The sequence below is a fragment of the Podarcis raffonei genome, chromosome 9 (genome assembly GCF_027172205.1).
Source record: "Podarcis raffonei isolate rPodRaf1 chromosome 9, rPodRaf1.pri, whole genome shotgun sequence".
NCBI lineage: Eukaryota > Metazoa > Chordata > Lepidosauria > Squamata > Lacertidae > Podarcis > Podarcis raffonei.
In genome coordinates, this window is record NC_070610.1 from 42,081,896 (window position 1) to 42,099,334 (window position 17,439).

The 17,439-nt window shown below is 39.9% G+C and overlaps 1 protein-coding gene across 6 annotated transcripts in view; it reads left to right on the forward strand.

The window, feature by feature from the left end:
• Window positions 1-17,439, forward strand: part of LRBA (LPS responsive beige-like anchor protein) — a 361,620-nt gene that overhangs the window by 58,996 nt on the left and 285,185 nt on the right. For all 6 annotated transcript variants that reach the window (XM_053403139.1, XM_053403142.1, XM_053403140.1 and 3 more), the window contains 5 exons: window positions 10,493-11,503; window positions 12,234-12,409; window positions 13,955-14,108; window positions 15,351-15,531; window positions 16,951-17,081. In XM_053403139.1, the coding sequence (XP_053259114.1) occupies window positions 10,493-11,503; window positions 12,234-12,409; window positions 13,955-14,108; window positions 15,351-15,531; window positions 16,951-17,081 (1,653 nt within the window). The remainder of the gene's footprint in view (window positions 1-10,492; window positions 11,504-12,233; window positions 12,410-13,954; window positions 14,109-15,350; window positions 15,532-16,950; window positions 17,082-17,439) is intronic.

Here is a 17,439-nt window from a genome sequence, read left to right on the forward strand (position 1 = left end):
ACCACCCTCCACAGCTCTTTCCCCAGCAGTCAGTACCCAAAATTATTTTGCCCTCCCCTCTCCTCCGCCACCCCTCCCTCCGAGGCACTGACATTGGAAGTGAGCCAAAGGAGAAGAAAAGTGCTTCACCTTTTGTAGAGGGAGGAGAGCAGTAGGAAAGTGAAGCCATAGGAACAGGAAGAGAGTTCAGCTGTCCTCAACCACATGGCTCTTTCACTTTTTTAAATTTTTGATTCCTGCCATTCTGTATATATGTGATGGTTAAAATCTCTGCCTGCCCAAAAAATGTTTTGCTGTCATCACATGTAGTTTGCGCTTCAGTGTCCCCTGGCTCTACTTTTAGTCTTTTCATCAATGTATGAGCCCTTCCTCAATTCTGCTGGAAACTTCAAAATTTGAGGCTATTACCAACAATTCTAGGTTGTTGGGGTTTTTTTTAACATGGGGTATCAGAGTTTTTAGGGGCTAACCAGGCTGGGATAGTTGGGATAGCAGGCTTGTTGTCTGATGTAGATTTTTTTCAATTTCGTTGTTCTGTATGGCACAATGACAATAAAGATTATCGTATCGTAAAAAGAATGACTTTCTGTCCCACTAGAAAAGTGAAATAGGAGCAGAGCATGTTTATGCCACATTGTCATTTCTTCGCATCCTACTCAGTTGAATTGTATTTTCCCAACTGACTGTTGCCTTTCTTGCACTCCATTGCTCTGCCTTGAGTTAAATTGCTGCTTCCCCTTTCTGTCTTAGCGTTTCAAGGGCTAGTGCATGCATATGTTGTTTGGAAGGTATTTGAACCCATCAGCCAGATGGAACCTGGTACTGGGCTTAAAGAGTGATGAGTACACAAATAGGTTGTACAAGATTGCTGAATTGAGATAGTTAATTCACCCAGATCTCAAGTTCATCCTTGCAAGGTATTCCCTGGATGCATTAAGATTTTCAATTAAATGTCTCTATTGATATTCTGAGGACAAAGGGTCTTGAAAATTGATATTTTTTCCCTTCCTAAAAATATTTAAAATTGGTTACAGATGGTTTTTATTGGATTCAGATAGATCGGCAAGGATATAAGCTATGTGAACAACCGATGTGCAATTTTTTTTTATTATTAAAGCATTTCAAAGTATTTGTATTGAGACAATGCTTTCTTACATTTAGTTGCAGGAATAGCTTTTTTCCATTTTTTTGTTTAATACATCTTGATGCAAAGTGCTAATGAATGCGATTAATGTTATATCATTTTTGCATCTACTGCTAATTTACAACACTGCTTCCTGATAAAAGTACTAGCGTGTAAAAGAAACGAGTGTTGCAGAATTGGTTAGGTTTTGCAGAGCTACACATCAAGATACATGCGGCTGCTATAAAAAGCCAAAGAAACTCAATTGCAATTTTATTGTCCAGTTTGATAGATTTCCTGCCACCTTTGTAGCAGGGAAGCTGTTTGTCACTGTAGCCCTCTTCTCCAACAGCTACACTACGCTTTATAAGCAGCGATGGCTTTTGTGGCATAATTGCACTACATTGCTTTCTTTTGCTCTCAGGATTTAAAGGTGCGCATAATCCTCTTAAAGCTAAAGTCCTTTGTGAAGCCTTTTATTTCATTTTATTTTAAACTGCTTCTTTCCCCCTTGCATCTTCGATACTATTATTATAAGAGAGAATTTGGTTTAACCTGAGTTTTTCAGTAGCTGTGTTAACTGTGTTAAATTCTCTAACAGAACTTGATTTTACAATGAGCAGTTGCCATATTCATAATAAATATGTATTTTGGGGAGCCTTTAGTGGGTGGTTAATAATAAAGGATGGGCGTATTACTGTTTAAAAACAAAAAGTAAAAATGGCTACTTCAGTGTATTTATGTTGTGATATTTACTTTGCTATAATCTATGCATTTATGAAGCAACCAAGTTAATATATATATATATTGGAAATGTGTTGTTTTTTTAAATTGAGGGTTTTTAAATTTTTGATATATTTTTTAAAAAATTACTTCATTATGGCTGGTCATATGAAGTGTCTAATGGGTCATATTTGTAGACTTCAGCTGTATAGCAATTTGAATAATGTACCAGAGTATATTTAAAACACTGCTTCATGATAGTTTAATCTGCTTGTGTGATATTTAACTTTTCCCCCTATATGTACAGATTTCTTGGAAATTATCCTCCTCTGAAACTGCAAACAGGGATTTAAATTGCCATAAATTAAAATATAAAATAATTTGGGTTTCACTATTTAATACTATGAATAGGCACAATGTTCAGTAATATGCCAGTTAGTATCACTTTGTAGAACTGACGTCCATTAAATTAGGCTGAATTGTATAGTAGCTTATTTGACTTGCCCAGTCTTGCAGATGCAGACAAAATTCAAAAGAGAAGGTGAGCAAAAATGATTCGTTAGCTAAACTTGATTTATGGGGAATTATTACAGAGTTTAAAGTGCGAAAAGAGGTGGCTATATCACGCAGTGGGCAGCTTTATCCCTGGATTTACCACAAAGGTCACAATGTTTCTGGGGGCTGGGATTTCCACCCTCCTGATGGTATAACTAGAGGGATAGAGGTATCAGGACTAATCTCCCTATGTGTCTTCAGTTTTTAAAATGATAAGAACAGAACTTACATCCTTGAAAGCTACTCCTGGGTTAAACTTTGAGACAAAATTTAAGACATTGGAAAAACATAATAGAAGATTGGGGACAACACTGCAGTTCTAAACAGCTGCTCCAGTATCTCTTTATTCCAACTGCCTACTGTATTGTCAATGCACATAGGACACATATAACATGACACAGTTCTGTGTTACCCTAATGTTGATCTGCGTGAATGGACCAGTTCAATCATAATAGTGAGGCAAACCATGGCTTATCACAAACTGGAAAGTATCCAGATTCCTGAGCTGAAGCATTCTTCTCCTGGTCCTCTGGTTATCGTGCCACCTGAGGTTAAGCAATGATTTGACATTCCATTACTTCCAAGTCCAGGCTTGTGGTTTCTCTCACACCAGACAAATCACGAGTTTGTTCTTGGTTTCATCTTTTGTTTATTCACATAGGTCCATACTCACTTTTTAGAGTAAGGGTGTGTTACAACTACATAAAATATCAGTACAGTATGATCACATCTTACATTGGGTTTCAATTCCAAGGGTTCCACGTATACATGAAAATTGTGTATACCCAAGGGGGTTAACTTGTGTAGTTTCAGCCAGCCTGCCTTGAACCATGTATGACTGAAATTGTGCAAGTTAAATGTCCGTAAGATGTGATTGTGCTGTATTAAAATCCTTTAAAAACAATTTATATCAGAAGAATAGCCTTTCCAGTGTATGATGAAAGCTATACAAAGAAGGTGCCAGACACACCTGTGGAATTGCAGTTCCACAGCTGGCAGTTTTGAGAAGGCATAGGAGCCTGCCCTCTTTCTTCCAGCATGAGCTGAGCAGAAGCCTGGACCCTGCCTGATAAATGAGTGAGCTGAAATAAGGGGAAACAAGATAATTCATTAACTCAAACTAGGAACCATAGCCCAAATCAGCAGGGAAATATGAGCATGCGAGATCTTAAAGAAAACTGTCAGTGTAAGGAACCACTTGATATGGAAGCTTCTTTACATCACGTTGTATCCAACTAAATCCTTGCACATGCGAGCACAGCAGAATGTCCCCTCCCTCTCTTTATCCATGCCCTCCTCAAATCCACTATGAGATTCCCCTACTCCTGCAGAGCAGATTTTGGACTGGTGCAGGTGGTGGGAGCAAAAATTCCATTGTGCTTGTAGAAGTTGATCTATGAGCGCGAAGATTTTGTTGGATGCAATTCTAAGTTGATTGAACATGAACAAAAAGTTTGAGACAAATCTTCTCATATGAATTTATCTGTTAAAGGATAAATAGTACACACAACCTCTATACCCAGATTTAACTCTTTCTTATGGTGAAATGAAATTATGGTATATTGGATGAATAGGATCAAGAGCACTGAGGAACATTGGCCTTGCCCACACATTTAGTAGAAAATGTATCTGGTTCACAACATTATGTGCTGCTATTCTAGGATTTGTTCACAAGTTGGCTTGCAATCGAATCCAGGATTTGCCCTCTGCCAATAGGAGCAGGCTTAATTCCTAATGACAGGTATCGCCAGGGTCTGGCAACATATTTAGATTTCCTCTTTATTGTGTCCCTTTATAATTGTCTATAACTGCCATTCACTACTATGGGGAAAGGAAATTGTGCTCAAGTACAACAGTGTTGTGATGGGGCCTCATACCTATTCCCCACCCCGAGTGATACTCCAGAAGGCAATTAATTGCTGTCTTCTGAACCGAGCCACAGTGTTGAATGAAGATGGCACTATGTTTCTGCTGCTCAGCTTGCACCAAAAAAACAAAGCAGAGGAATTGGATTCAGGATTGGGAGGAAAGGAGAGAAGAATGTAAAATTTCAAAAGACGATCATAATGTATGGGGTAGAGCACATGCTTTGTTGCCAGGTCCCAGGTTCAATCCTGCTAGGTAGCAGGTGAAATGAAACATGTCTACCTGAAATCTTGGTGGTTGTTGCCAATCAGAGTAGAAAATACAGAGCTAGATGGCGACATATGACAACAAGCTTTCTGCTTGTTCTGAGCATTCCTCTTCAAGGGCTAAAAGCCAGATTTGTTCCTGGATAATAGGACAGACCAGTCTCAACCAGAATCTGGTTTTCTTAATGGTCTCACTGATGATGGCTATTTCTTCCCCATTTATTTAAGCCGCTCATCAACCTGTTAAAAAACCCTGCTTCCCCACACCTGCCCAGCCCCTCCTTCCTTTACCCCTGACCCATCCCCTCACTTGTTATCCCATAAGTCACCCAAACCTCCTGTCCTACTCCCTTCACCGCTGTCCCCTCATAGCTCTCTCCAATCCCCAACTCCTTTTAAAAGAGCAGGGAGATAGAGAGCTATTTGGCAAAATGACTCTCTGAAGTATTTCCCCATCTCTGTTAAACAGCTTGCTTGACCCCCCTGCCACCTTTAGTGCTTGCTTAGTCACCTGCCTACCTTCCATTCTGTTGTCATGTTGGAGTTGGTGTGACTGCTTGTTGATGGCCACACAAGCTGTGGTGTGATGACAACCTTATATTTTTATGTATATAGAAAGATATATTTCCACCCTGTCTTCCCACTGAAGTGCTCAAGGTGGATTGCAAAACCTTTCTTTTGTATTTCTTACTTGAAGCACCACAACCCTTGTGTATTTCAAGTAGTCAACACCCATTTCCTTTCATCTCTCTTACCTATGTATTCTACTTTCTTTTCAAGCTTCAATATAATCTTTATCCTGTAGATCAGTGGTGCAGAACCTCTAGCCACTGGACCTTTCCATTTGACTCACAAGACCATTTTAGCCAAGTCCTGCTCACTAGTCTTACACCTAATATCATATATAAAGCAGGTGTGGGGCAGATAAAGACATAGGTGAGCTGAAAGGCTTGCAGGCACCATGCGCAAAGCACTACATACCTGACTTTGCAAGCCCTGACAATTAGTGCATCATCAGACCTTGCAGAGCCTGGCTTTGCAAGCGCCTGGCTTTGCAGTCCCTGATGATCTATGCATGGGACTTCACCAGACCTGATGATCAGCTTATTGTAGGATCTTTCAGAGTGCTGTGCACTGGACTTTGCAATAACTAACAAGTCAGCTGATTGCCAGCACTGATGAAGTCCTGTTCATGGTGCTCTGCATGCCCTGTGAGGCTTTGCAAGGCCTAATGATCAAACCTTGGCTTAGTACAGCATGGCATGGCACTAAAAAAGGTAGGGGCAGGAGCAGGAGCAAAGTTTCTCTATGGGGGACCACAAGCTTGCACAGTTCCAGGAAACTAGAGTTTGGCTTACTATGATGTAGAAACCAAGCTGCTGTGTGCCCTCAAACAATAGTTTTAAAAATTAGTTATAGTACTGTGCTATAACTATGGGATTTAATTTCTAAACAGTAACCTATGCAAAGCAGTCAATATAGTATAATAATAGTAACATATTAGGAATATTTGGCATGATGGATCAACAATATTTAACTGGATTCTGACTTTCCCATATAGATAAGTCAAAGTACAAGGCAATGGTTCATATGACAGGGTCACAGTGCACCAGTACACACAACTTGTGCTGCCCATACATGCAACCAAAGAAAATATGAAGGACTGTGGGGAAATTACCTGTCTTCTTAAAATGGGCTCATTTGCTTCTGAGGGCCATAATTTGCTTTATAACACTCGAAAAAAATATTACCCACCAACAATGTAATTCACACCTTAAATACGTCACAATATGGTATGAGTCATAATAGCTAATCTTGTCAATTAAAACATTTTAATGCAATATAAAAAAGTAACTTCATTTGTGTTTTGACAGTTAAGCTAAATGGCTTGGACCTAATACAGTCTTTTGATCTGTGTTGTAAGAAGCTTGCCAGTATGGGGGCCAAATGATTTGTTATGCTGGGGAAGGTGCCAGAATGTGCAAAGGCTTTTGTGTGTACAGTACCTCTGTTCCTCTTTGACGGATTCATTTCCCTGGGATTGATATCAGCAGGTATTGGTGCCTCCAGTCAAAGTTGATTTGTTTTCTGAATGGTGTAGAGAGTTTCCAGGCCTGAACTGTTAGCGTTGCTCCTAGGAGGGTGGAAAAACAAGTCAATAAAGCTCTCATTAGGATAAAAAATAGCAACATTTGCTGGAATTATGAATAGCTTATTGATGGAGTTTAGCAGCACAGGAGCTAATTTCCAGTAAACCTTGTTACATACAAAAAAAGGTGTTCTGTTGCTTGGCTGAACAACCAGCCTCCCTTTCTTCTTGAGTCTTGACCTCATTGTATATATGCGATATAAGCATAAGATATGGGGAATAACAAATGTGAAATCTTAATAAATAGCTACTTTTTGATCAATGTGCACTGTAGTTCTAATACAGAATATGTCACCATAACCTTTTTGTACAGTGCATTCTAATCTTCATGTCTAGCAATTAGTGAATGTTGAATGTCAAATTAAGTTAAAATTAATGGCAGAAGGGAATGTTGTATTTATTAGCTTGCAACTGTCTTTAACTAGTAGTGCATAGAGGAGCTTTCCAAATGTTGCAAATGGCTATGGATTAGGCATCAAATGATGGTGAAGATTAATGAATGGCCTTTTAGCTTGCTAATTTAAAGCAATATTTGGTAATTAATTGTGAATTACCAGCTTCACAGTAGCAAACATCTAGAGGGAGATATAAAAAGGCCAGATACAGGTAAATGTGAAACTCTCTTGGCTAACATTACAACTTTTAGATTGTTTCTGCAAGTTTAAAGACTTGTTAAAGATTTGTTAAGACAGAAGTTTTTTGTGTGAACTAGAGCCTACTGAAGTAGGGGCACCTACTTGAGGTGAAAGCTGGTCCATGAAAGCTTATGCCACAATACCAGTTTGTTAGGGCAAATACAGGAAAAACATAACTCTCTGAAATTTTGTATCTGTGGCAATTCATAGAGAAAACTAAAGGTACTTGACCTTGGAGGTTTACTGGCAACTCAAGTCAACTTTCCAGTAGCTGTGTGTGGAGCACTTCACAAGCCTTTTCATCAGTGGCTTATGTCAGCCCTCTAGATATTACTGGATTACAACTCCCAAGAACCTCAGTCAGCATGGCCAGTAGTCAGGAATGGTGGGAGTTAACAATATCTGGACCGGGCCACATTTCCCCATTCTTGATGTAGGTTCTTTACTAACCATACTATGAACCCCTATTTTAATATAGGTAAAGCATAAGCTCTGCATACAAATGGTCCTTCGTTCACTCCCCTGGAACCTCAGAGTGTGGCTGGAAAAGGCTCTGGCTTGAAACCTCAGAGAGCTGCTGCCAATCAGTGTAAACCCTAAGAAACAAGCTTGGTTCATTGGCAGAATACCTGGCATCTCAAATGGCAGGGCAGGGAATATGAGCTCTCAAGAATCACTTCCAGGGGCTCTGTCCTGCCCAACATTCCACACATTTCCCAGCCCTTATTATTCTTGCCCAAGATCACAAGCAAGTGAGGCTTTCCCAAGCAGATCCTTGAGATCCTATCAGCCTTTTGTGTCTTCTCCTTTAGCTGTTCATTGCATTACAGAAGCTCCAAGAATGTCTAGGAGAGCCTCATAGACAACAGTCACTTTTTAACTATAAACTGCATGTGTGCAAATAGAAAGGCAAAATTATAACAATATGATTCACAGTCTAAGCAATGAAATAAGTCGGACAAGTTGATTTGTGGAACCTCTACAAGTCAGGGTAGACATTCCAATGTTCTGAGTTTGTATAAGGCAGCCTAGCTGAGAATATCTGGGTCTCTCCCCCCCAATTTATCATGAGTTAATAAACTACATCCTGTCTTGAGAGTTTTTAATTGAAAAAATGAATATATATGTTTGTGTGTGTGTGTGTGTGTGTGTGTGTACACACACACACCTCTCAAAGCCAGATTTTAATCTAATTAGTGATGGACTATTGTTCTTTTTGTATCCTTTTGTTATGTATAGTGCATTCTGAAGGGGGGAATCTTACATGCTATATATTTTGCAATGGAATTTGTGGTTTTATAAAAAAGAAAATATTGTGGCACTTTTTCTGCTACTTCTTATTATTCTGTACACTAGGCAGGCACACTCTTTCTTATAAGAACCAAGTGAAGAATATGTAATGTGTTACTGAATGAAAAGGTGTCCATGAATATCCTTGACAAAGCTTACTGTTCTGAGACTAGTTTGCCTAAGGGAATATTTAATGCTGTAGATACTAAGTTAGCTGATGGAAAAACTCTGCAGGGCTTAGGGCATCTCTTTGGGAAATGAATCTTAAAAACCTGAGCTATAAATCTTTCAACTCATCACACCTTTGTCGGAATGAATGAAAAATATATTGCTGACATAGAAAAGATAGAGTGAACTAAATGGAAGAGTATGAATGCATGATAGGAACTAGAAGCAAAATACTGATTTGCTTTCGTTTAACAAACAGCCTTTGCCTTATGTTCAATCAGGGGTGTGTGTATCTACCTAAGGGATTTTACTTTACTTTCACCCCATCTATTTTCTCTGATGTTGGTGATTGAATATGCAATATGAATAACTCAAATTTTTCTCAGGGAAATTATTCATACTACATTGACATTATCATGTCTCTAGCATGTCACCTGAATTGTTACTGTAGTGTTATATATAGCACAAAAATAACAAATTCGTAAAAAAAATACATGTGTGCTTGGTTGAATTTAAGAAAAATACCTTTCTGCTTTAGTATATTCTGAGTACAAGCATCTAATTCTTCTATTTTAATAAGTTATCCACTTACAGTATATACCTCTGTTGTGAGAAATTCAGTGAGTTCAATTACCGATGTACAGGCACCTCCCCATTTGCGCACAATCGCTGACGCGTGTGCCGTTTTTGGCACCGCGGGGGGGGGGGCTTACGCACATCCGCTGCTGCACATGGTGTTTCGGAACGTAACCCCTGTGTAAATGGGGAGTTGCTTGTCGTTATCATTTAAAGTCCCTTAACCGCCTTTAATGTAGTCACTTGCCTGGTTTGCCATGTAACTGTATGTTGGTGAGTGAGTGGGCCGGAACAATCCTCTGTACCTAACTCATCTCTTCTTTGCTCCTTTGCTATAAAGAAACCAAATAGGATGCCAGAGGATGGCCTCTCCTCTGTATCCAGCACAGAATTGCATTTCTGTGCCAGCTTCCAGAGGGCTATTAACTTTAGTGGACTGATTTACAAGGCTTCCTTTGGCCACCTAAATAGTGTCAATTGTTTAAGATCACATCTATAGTAAGGAGCCTGCGGATTGTACAGGGATTGTACAGGGTTCCACAGAATGGAATACTACCTGGCAGTTTCCCTGTTGCTTATGTGATCTCTAGTGTGTAGGCACTGTGGGTTTGCTGAGATATAATGGCAGGGCCCAGTTCTCCCTTTCCATGTGATTGTAACTACAGTCATACTTTGGATCTGGAACACCTTGGTACTCAAATGTTTTGGTTCCGGAACGTTGCAAACCCGGAAGTGAGTGTTCCTGCAGCTAATCAGAAGCCACACTTTGGTTTCTGAACGTTTTGGAAGTCAAACGGACTTCCAGAATGGATTCCATTCAACTTCCAAGATACAACTATATGCAATTTAAATGACCGTGTTTATGTGTAAAGGTTGTCTTGAATATTGAAATGGCTTCTAGATTTAAACTCTGTGTAAATAAAATATCAAAAAGTCAATAACATTTAATGATTCAATCTGTATTAATACTATAAGGGTCAGCACTCGGTTATCTTGCATTATGCAGTTATAATTACATATATTTATGATCACTCTGCGAAGTTGTAGACCTATCCATTGGGGGGGGGGGCTTTATAAAAGAATTTGTAGGATACGTTGTAAGTTTTAAACATTTACAGAATTGAAATCATTCTTTTCAAAGGTAACTTTTGAAATACACAAGGAGAGCCTTTCTCAAATGTTCAGGGAATATCAAGAAAAAGGAGATGAAGACTCTGGTGCTGGTCCATCAACTCTAATTAGAAGTATCTCAGGAACCAGCAGGGAGGCTGAAGTTACAGGAAGGCAGCAGCATCTGGAAACAAAAGAAGCTGGTACTTCTGCCAATGATGTTGGGAATGGTAAAGTAGAAAACAGTACTCTGAACGCTGAAGGTAGACCACCTGATTTTGAAAAACAAGCTAACTCGGAAATGAACGAAGAAAAGCAAACAGAAGGAGAAAATGGTTGGAGAACTCCTGATCTAAGTAAAGCACCTTGCTTGGAACTTCCCCTAAAGGCTGAAGCAATAAAGCAAGATTCAGAAGCTGCTTCTGAAACCACTGAAGCAAATCATGAGGAAGAGACAGTAGCTGCCATTGCACAATCCCCTTCACAAAATGTTGAAGGAGACACACTTGAAAGCCCAGAAATATTAGAAAAACTAACGCCAGAAGTGGAGGAGGAGGAGGAGGAAGATTTTGTCGATTTAAAAGAGGAGAGCAGCCTACCTTTTACCTCAGAGGAATATGCTCCTAAACTCAGTAAAGATCATACCTTGTCGGAAAGCCAGGTAGCACCAGCAGTACAGCAACATACTGCTACATTGGAAGAACCAGTTTCAGTTGCTTTAGAACCCAAAGTTGCTGATGCATCTGTGGAAACAGGACAAGGGTCAGATGCTTTGCCACAAACCAATGCTTCTGAAATTAGTGATACGAAAGCTCAACCAAATGCAGATATTACAGAGAAGGCAGATGAACACAATACTGATAACCTTCAAACCAAAACAACGGTAGATGATATGCAGCCACATATTTCAGAAACGGTGGTGGTTTCAGACAAGAAAATAGCAAAGCTTGATGTTTCCAGTGTAGCATCAGATACTGAAAGATTAGAGTTAAAGTCCAGCACTAGCCTGGAAGTAAATCAACCTCTTCATTCCCTCCCTGAGGTAGGTTCTGTACCTCAATTACTTCATCTAAAAATGTTAAGTATATTGCAGAATTTTAAGGTGTTTGATCAATTTACGTAACTTTTTTTTATAAAAAAGACCACAGTTCTCTTCTTAGTGGGTATGTATTTCATAATGACGACCAACACTCAGCTGAAAAAGAGTTGGTCAAACCCCATAGAGCTGTAAAAATAAATTTGATCATTGGCTACAAATATTGAGAACAAAGTGTCACGTCAGAGTCTCTACATAACATCATTTTTAATCAGCTAAACAAGAATTGGCGTAAGATGTGCATCACTCTCTCATCATACTTTTAGCATCCAGGTCAGTGATGCTTACTGATTTAATATTTAAATAGTGATGGACTTAAGTGCTTCCCTCCTGCAGAGACATCTTCCAATGGAAAACCATCATCCTACACCATACTTCCTCAAAGGAGGGAGATCACAGTCAGCAGCAATATATTCACCCTATGTGGTAAGGTGTAGCAGCTGCTGCTTATGCTTGTCTTGGCTGGCAGAAATGGTGGTACAATTGCTCTGTAGTGTGTAGAATTGGTATAAACTAGTTGCCATTTTTGACTTATTAAATGTAGTTCCCACTTTGTAGAATTAGTTAGACATAATTTTACATTTTAGAGCTATACAAACTTTTTAGGTCTGAGGTCTTCTGGAATATTTCAGTTTGAACTTTTAACATAATGTTTACATATGTTTTATTTGTATAGACATCAAGACAGCAAGATGCAGCAAGCCAAGGCACAGGAGCTGCCTCAGATGGACAGAGAAGGGACTCTAGGTCTACCATGTTTCGCATTCCTGAATTCCGATGGTCACAAATGCATCAACGCTTACTCACAGACCTACTGTTTTCAATAGAAACAGATGTACAGATGTGGAGAAGGTAATGTGCCTTCTCTGAAATCTTAGGCATTAGATTCCTCAGCATAATGATCTCTGCTAATTATAGAAATAGGACAGACTGTGGGTGGCGCTGTGGTGTAAAGCACTGAGCCTTGGGCTTGCCGATCGGAAGGTTGGGTGCAAGTAGATAAATAGGTACCGCTCCGGCGGGAAGGTAAACGGCATTTCCGTGCGCTGCTCTGGTTTTGCCAGAAGTGGCTTAGTCATGCTGGCCACATGACCCGGAAGAACTGTCTGTGGATAAACGTTGGCTCCCTCGGCCAGTTAAGCGAGATGAGCGCCACAACCCCAGAGTCGTTCACGACTGGACTTAACTGTCAGGGGTCCTTTATCTTTTTTTTTTTAAAAAAAACATTTTGAATGGTTATACTGTAAAATAAAACTGCAGAGAATATTAGTAAACTCTTATTTATGTGCATGTCCCAGTCATTTGGGCTGTGAGCAGATATTAGTTGATTGATCACCTGACTTTTAATTTATTATATATAAATAAACGTGCATATTACAGTCTTCTGAAGTGTAGATTATCCCATCTCAGTGCTGCAGGTGGTTTGCTTAGTTGAATTTTGCCTTGTATGCAACCTTTGTAAATGCAGGAACTTCAACTTCACAAGCTGTCTTTATAGGAGAAAGGAATCCTTTTACTTAGGATGTGGGTGTGAGCATGTTTTTGGAAGGTGGGGGTGAGGATTAATGCTACTCCCCCCCTCCACAGTTTATCAAACATACTAGCATGTAAGCTGCTGTTGTTTTCTTCTTTGCTCTATTAAAAATAATATTGAATGTTGGTTTGAGCTGTTACCACAAGGAAGATCAGAGTCAGTCCAGGATATGTCCCATGCTGCATGAAGGGTGCTGTTTAAGTGGTGCCATCTATAATATTTGGGAAGGGGGAAATTGTGCACTATAGACTCTGGGAGCATAATTGTCTAATCTCACCTTGTCTGTTGTCCCATTATTTAAATATAAGCCAATGTTTGGTAAGATATAAAATGTGTAGTGTTTTTGTACTAGAATATACAATATAGGTGCTGTGAAGAAGGGATGATAGAGGCCAATGTCATGCTAATGCTAATGTGTTTAAGTTGTTGAAACAGGATTTAAAAAAAATAAAATGTTTTATATCTTCACAATCGTTTTTTGCTTAAAAAGGGAAGTTTGTGAGTTCTTCGTAAGAGACTAGTTTCCTCTTAAGAGACTTGAGTTCAGATCTAGTTTATATCTCAAGGGAAACTTCTTTGATGATTTATACAGTGTCTTTTGCTGCAGTAGATAATCAGACTTCATAATAATAAATAATTATTCACCACACACTTAGACACAGTTGCCAGTCTGTGTTCTGGAGAGGATTAGAAGCATAAGGAAAGGGCATTTTCAGGTCAAGAAGAAGGTGCATTGACAGTTTAGGATCCTGGTGTGTAGTTCCTGGCTATAGGATAGATTTCTGCCGGTATATGACTAAAAAATAATGACAAATAAATACATGAATCCTGCATTTTTATACTGTGTTTTTCATTTTGATCAGCCACTCTGCCAAGACTGTGATGGACTTCGTCAATAGCAGTGATAATGTCATCTTTGTACATAACACAATTCATCTCATCTCTCAAGTGATGGATAATATGATTATGGCTTGTGGTGGCATATTACCTTTGCTTTCTGCTGCTACATCTGCTACCGTAAGAAATTCACTTTCTAATGTAGAAGTGGTGACTTGTGGGAGGATGCTTCACCATGTGCTTTGAATTATAGTACACTGACTGCCATGTTCAGGCTGAGCTAAGAATGAGGAAGGGGAGCTGGTCTGTGGGGCAGCACAGGGCAACCTGGCTGTGTGGTGTTGACTGCAATCTACTCCTCTATGGTACTGGACAAGATGGCTTAGTAAGATCATCTCCATCTGGTCCAATTCTAACCTATTTAGTGGTCAGTACCACCACCACCCTGCCAATTTGCTGCTATGCCTTCACTGCTTCCCTTCACCCTTTTGCTTAGTGTTCTGGTGCTGCTTACTGTCTGCACAGCTGTTGGGTGCTCATGTCTGTTCAAGGAAGGAATTTTGGTCTGGAGTACCAGCCAGTAATTGGTTGCCTGTCCCACCCCACCCCCCAGTGTTTCCGTACTTTTGTGAAAGTGCTACTTTTGTTGGTACAACAACCATTTTTGCTTTGGCCAGAGACTATGCCTTTGGGGGGAGATGGTTTGGGGCACCTCAAAATTACCCTGGTGGACCTCTTTAGGAGGTCCCAGTGGTTTGGGAACCCTGGCTAAGCTAGTAGCTTGCATAGTTCTTCCATCCCTGGGAAAGATCCTCTCTTTATTTCGACCCTATCTTTTCAGAGAAAGTTTGGTGCATTTGGCTTAGCTCACATGTAATGCTAAACTACAGTTCAGATCAGAGTGAATCTCGCTGGCTCCTTTCATGGCAAGCTATAATTTACCATTACATCCAAACAGAAAACCCGTGTCTGTTGGATGTAATGGTGCTTGCCTTGCGCTTTCCTTTCAAACCAAAATTGCAAACCATGTCTTCCCAATGTCATGATTTGAACCATTGTGTTTAATTTCCTATTTCTTACCTTTGTCTCCACATTCAGATTACTAGCCCCCCCCCAGCCCCTACCCCTCACCCCCCACCCCCCAGAAAGACAGGCCTCCACTTGAGGTAAAGGACGAACTCTTCATTTTAAAATAATTCTGCCTTGATCCTCTGGAGGTCAGTGGCTAAACAAGTGGTTGTTTTCAAACTTGTGTTAATTGGATTTATCCACTCCTCATATCCCCACCTTATTAGATTCCTGGTCAAGTGACATAAGAAATTTCAAGAGGCCACTTCCAATATCAACACACCCCAAGTAATAGTGATGATGCCTAATTAATGCATAGAAGTAAAAGCTGTTCTTTAATGTTCCACTATGCAGCATGAATTGGAAAACATTGAGCCAACTCAAGGACTATCCATAGAAGCTTCTGTAGCATTCCTCCAAAGATTAATCAGCCTTGTGGATGTGTTAATATTTGCAAGCTCCCTTGGATTTACAGAAATTGAGTCGGAGAAAAATATGTCATCTGGTGGAATTTTACGACAATGTCTTCGGCTTGGTAAGCAGATAACTGCTAAGCATTAAAATACATTTTGCTGAGTAGGGTTTTTATGAGAACTCATTCTGAGTGCTACCTGAGGTAGACTCAGATTTAGTATGAAATAATATAAAACTTCCTAAGAATAATGAGATTTTTTTTAAGGCTAGAATTAGACTGAAGGGATAGCTCAGTCGGAAGGCATGAGACTCTTAAGGTCGGGATCATGGATTCAAGTCCATGTTGGGCAAAAAGAAGGGACCACTAGTGTCATCTAGTCCAGCCCCCTGCAATGCAGGAAACTTGCCCAACATGGGATTCGAATTCACAACCCTGAGATTAAAGTCATGCTCTACCAACTGAGCTATCCCCAGCATAAGTAAGATTGGTTGAACTTTCATTTGTCTTCAGATCATTTCCTGTGACTAAGGACAATTTAGGTGGAAGTTAAGTCATCCTAAGAGTTTGCATGTATTTGAGGCTGATATCTTTAAGAATGGAGCAATCTAACAGCAACAACAAAAGAAATAAGGATGAATAAACTTTGATCCTAAACCTTTGTACTAATATACCTGGCTTAGATTAATTTTGCAACTAATAACCTGACTTTCATTGTGTAGCTGATATTGTAAAAAATGCCTAAATCTAGTTCTTGAGATACTGGCTTAGAGTAGAGACCTCTCATGCTACCCTTACAGTATCATTATATAGTAATATATATTGGATGGACCCAGAGTTGCCCTTCTGTGAATGGAAGGATTCCTTCAATTTGTAAATGGGACTGAGCGCCGCCAGAGGCTCCTGTTGGAGGAAAAATGCAGGAACATTGTTTTTCCTGGTTTCCCCCATTTCTTCTGCTGTCTGCCATGCTGCTTGCTGCTCACAATGTTCTACAGTTTTTTCAGGAGGCTGCTGGGCGGGGGGGATAATGGGATATTGCTTTTTGCCGCCCTCTAGCAAGAGTTATCCTGTGACCAGATCTCTGTCTATGGCAGGCGTGGCCAAACCTGGCCCTCCAGATGTTTTGGGACTACAATTCCCATCATCCCTGACCACTGGTCCTGTTAGCTAGGGATGATGGGAGTTGTAGTCCCAAAACCTCTGGAGGCCAAGTTTGGCCATGCCTGGCCTATGGGGAAGTCTGGATCCAACCCAATGTAGGTGAATTTACAGCCTTGTGAAACTTTTCATCACCCCACAAGTAACAAAACAATGTCAGAATTTTTTAATGTAATATTTCTTAAACTTTGTTGGATTTTTGAATAGAAGCAAACAGAACTGTACTCATTATGAGCTGTAACTTGTCTCTTCCCCCCCCTCAAAAAAGGGTTTGTTTATATATTAGTATTGGAAAAATTGAAACTTATCTTTCTGCAGCAGTAGGCATGCAGATTCAGCAGTGTTTATACTTTGGACTTGCTATGTATCCTTTCATTTCAGTGTGTGCTGTGGCAGTCAGAAATTGCTTGGAATGTCAGCAGCAACAGGCACTAATGAAGCCTAGCGGAGAAAATGTTAAGTGTCAGAAAACAGTACAAAGCCTGATAGCAGCAGGAAGGTCTGGAGCAAAGGCAAGTATCTTCTGACATTAAACGTAGGCAGATGTTGATACTGTTATCTCTGTGACCTGATGGATAAGTCTCTGGAGCTTTCTTATGGCACTGTAGTCATTACAGAGAAAAAGAGGGCATTTGAATAACATGAGCATTTATTTTAAGTTGTATATACAAGTTGTTTAACTTACGAATGCAGTTGCTTGGGAGGGGGGATGTGAAGGGGGAGAGCAAAGAACAAAAGATCTGTCCTCAATGTTTCTAGATTCCTTGCCCAGTTTTCTTTCTTTGGTACAATCTTGAGTATCTGTCGTTGTACTTGATTTGTGTGTAACGCCAGTCCCTAGGGGCCCCTCCAGACTGATGGGATTTTTTT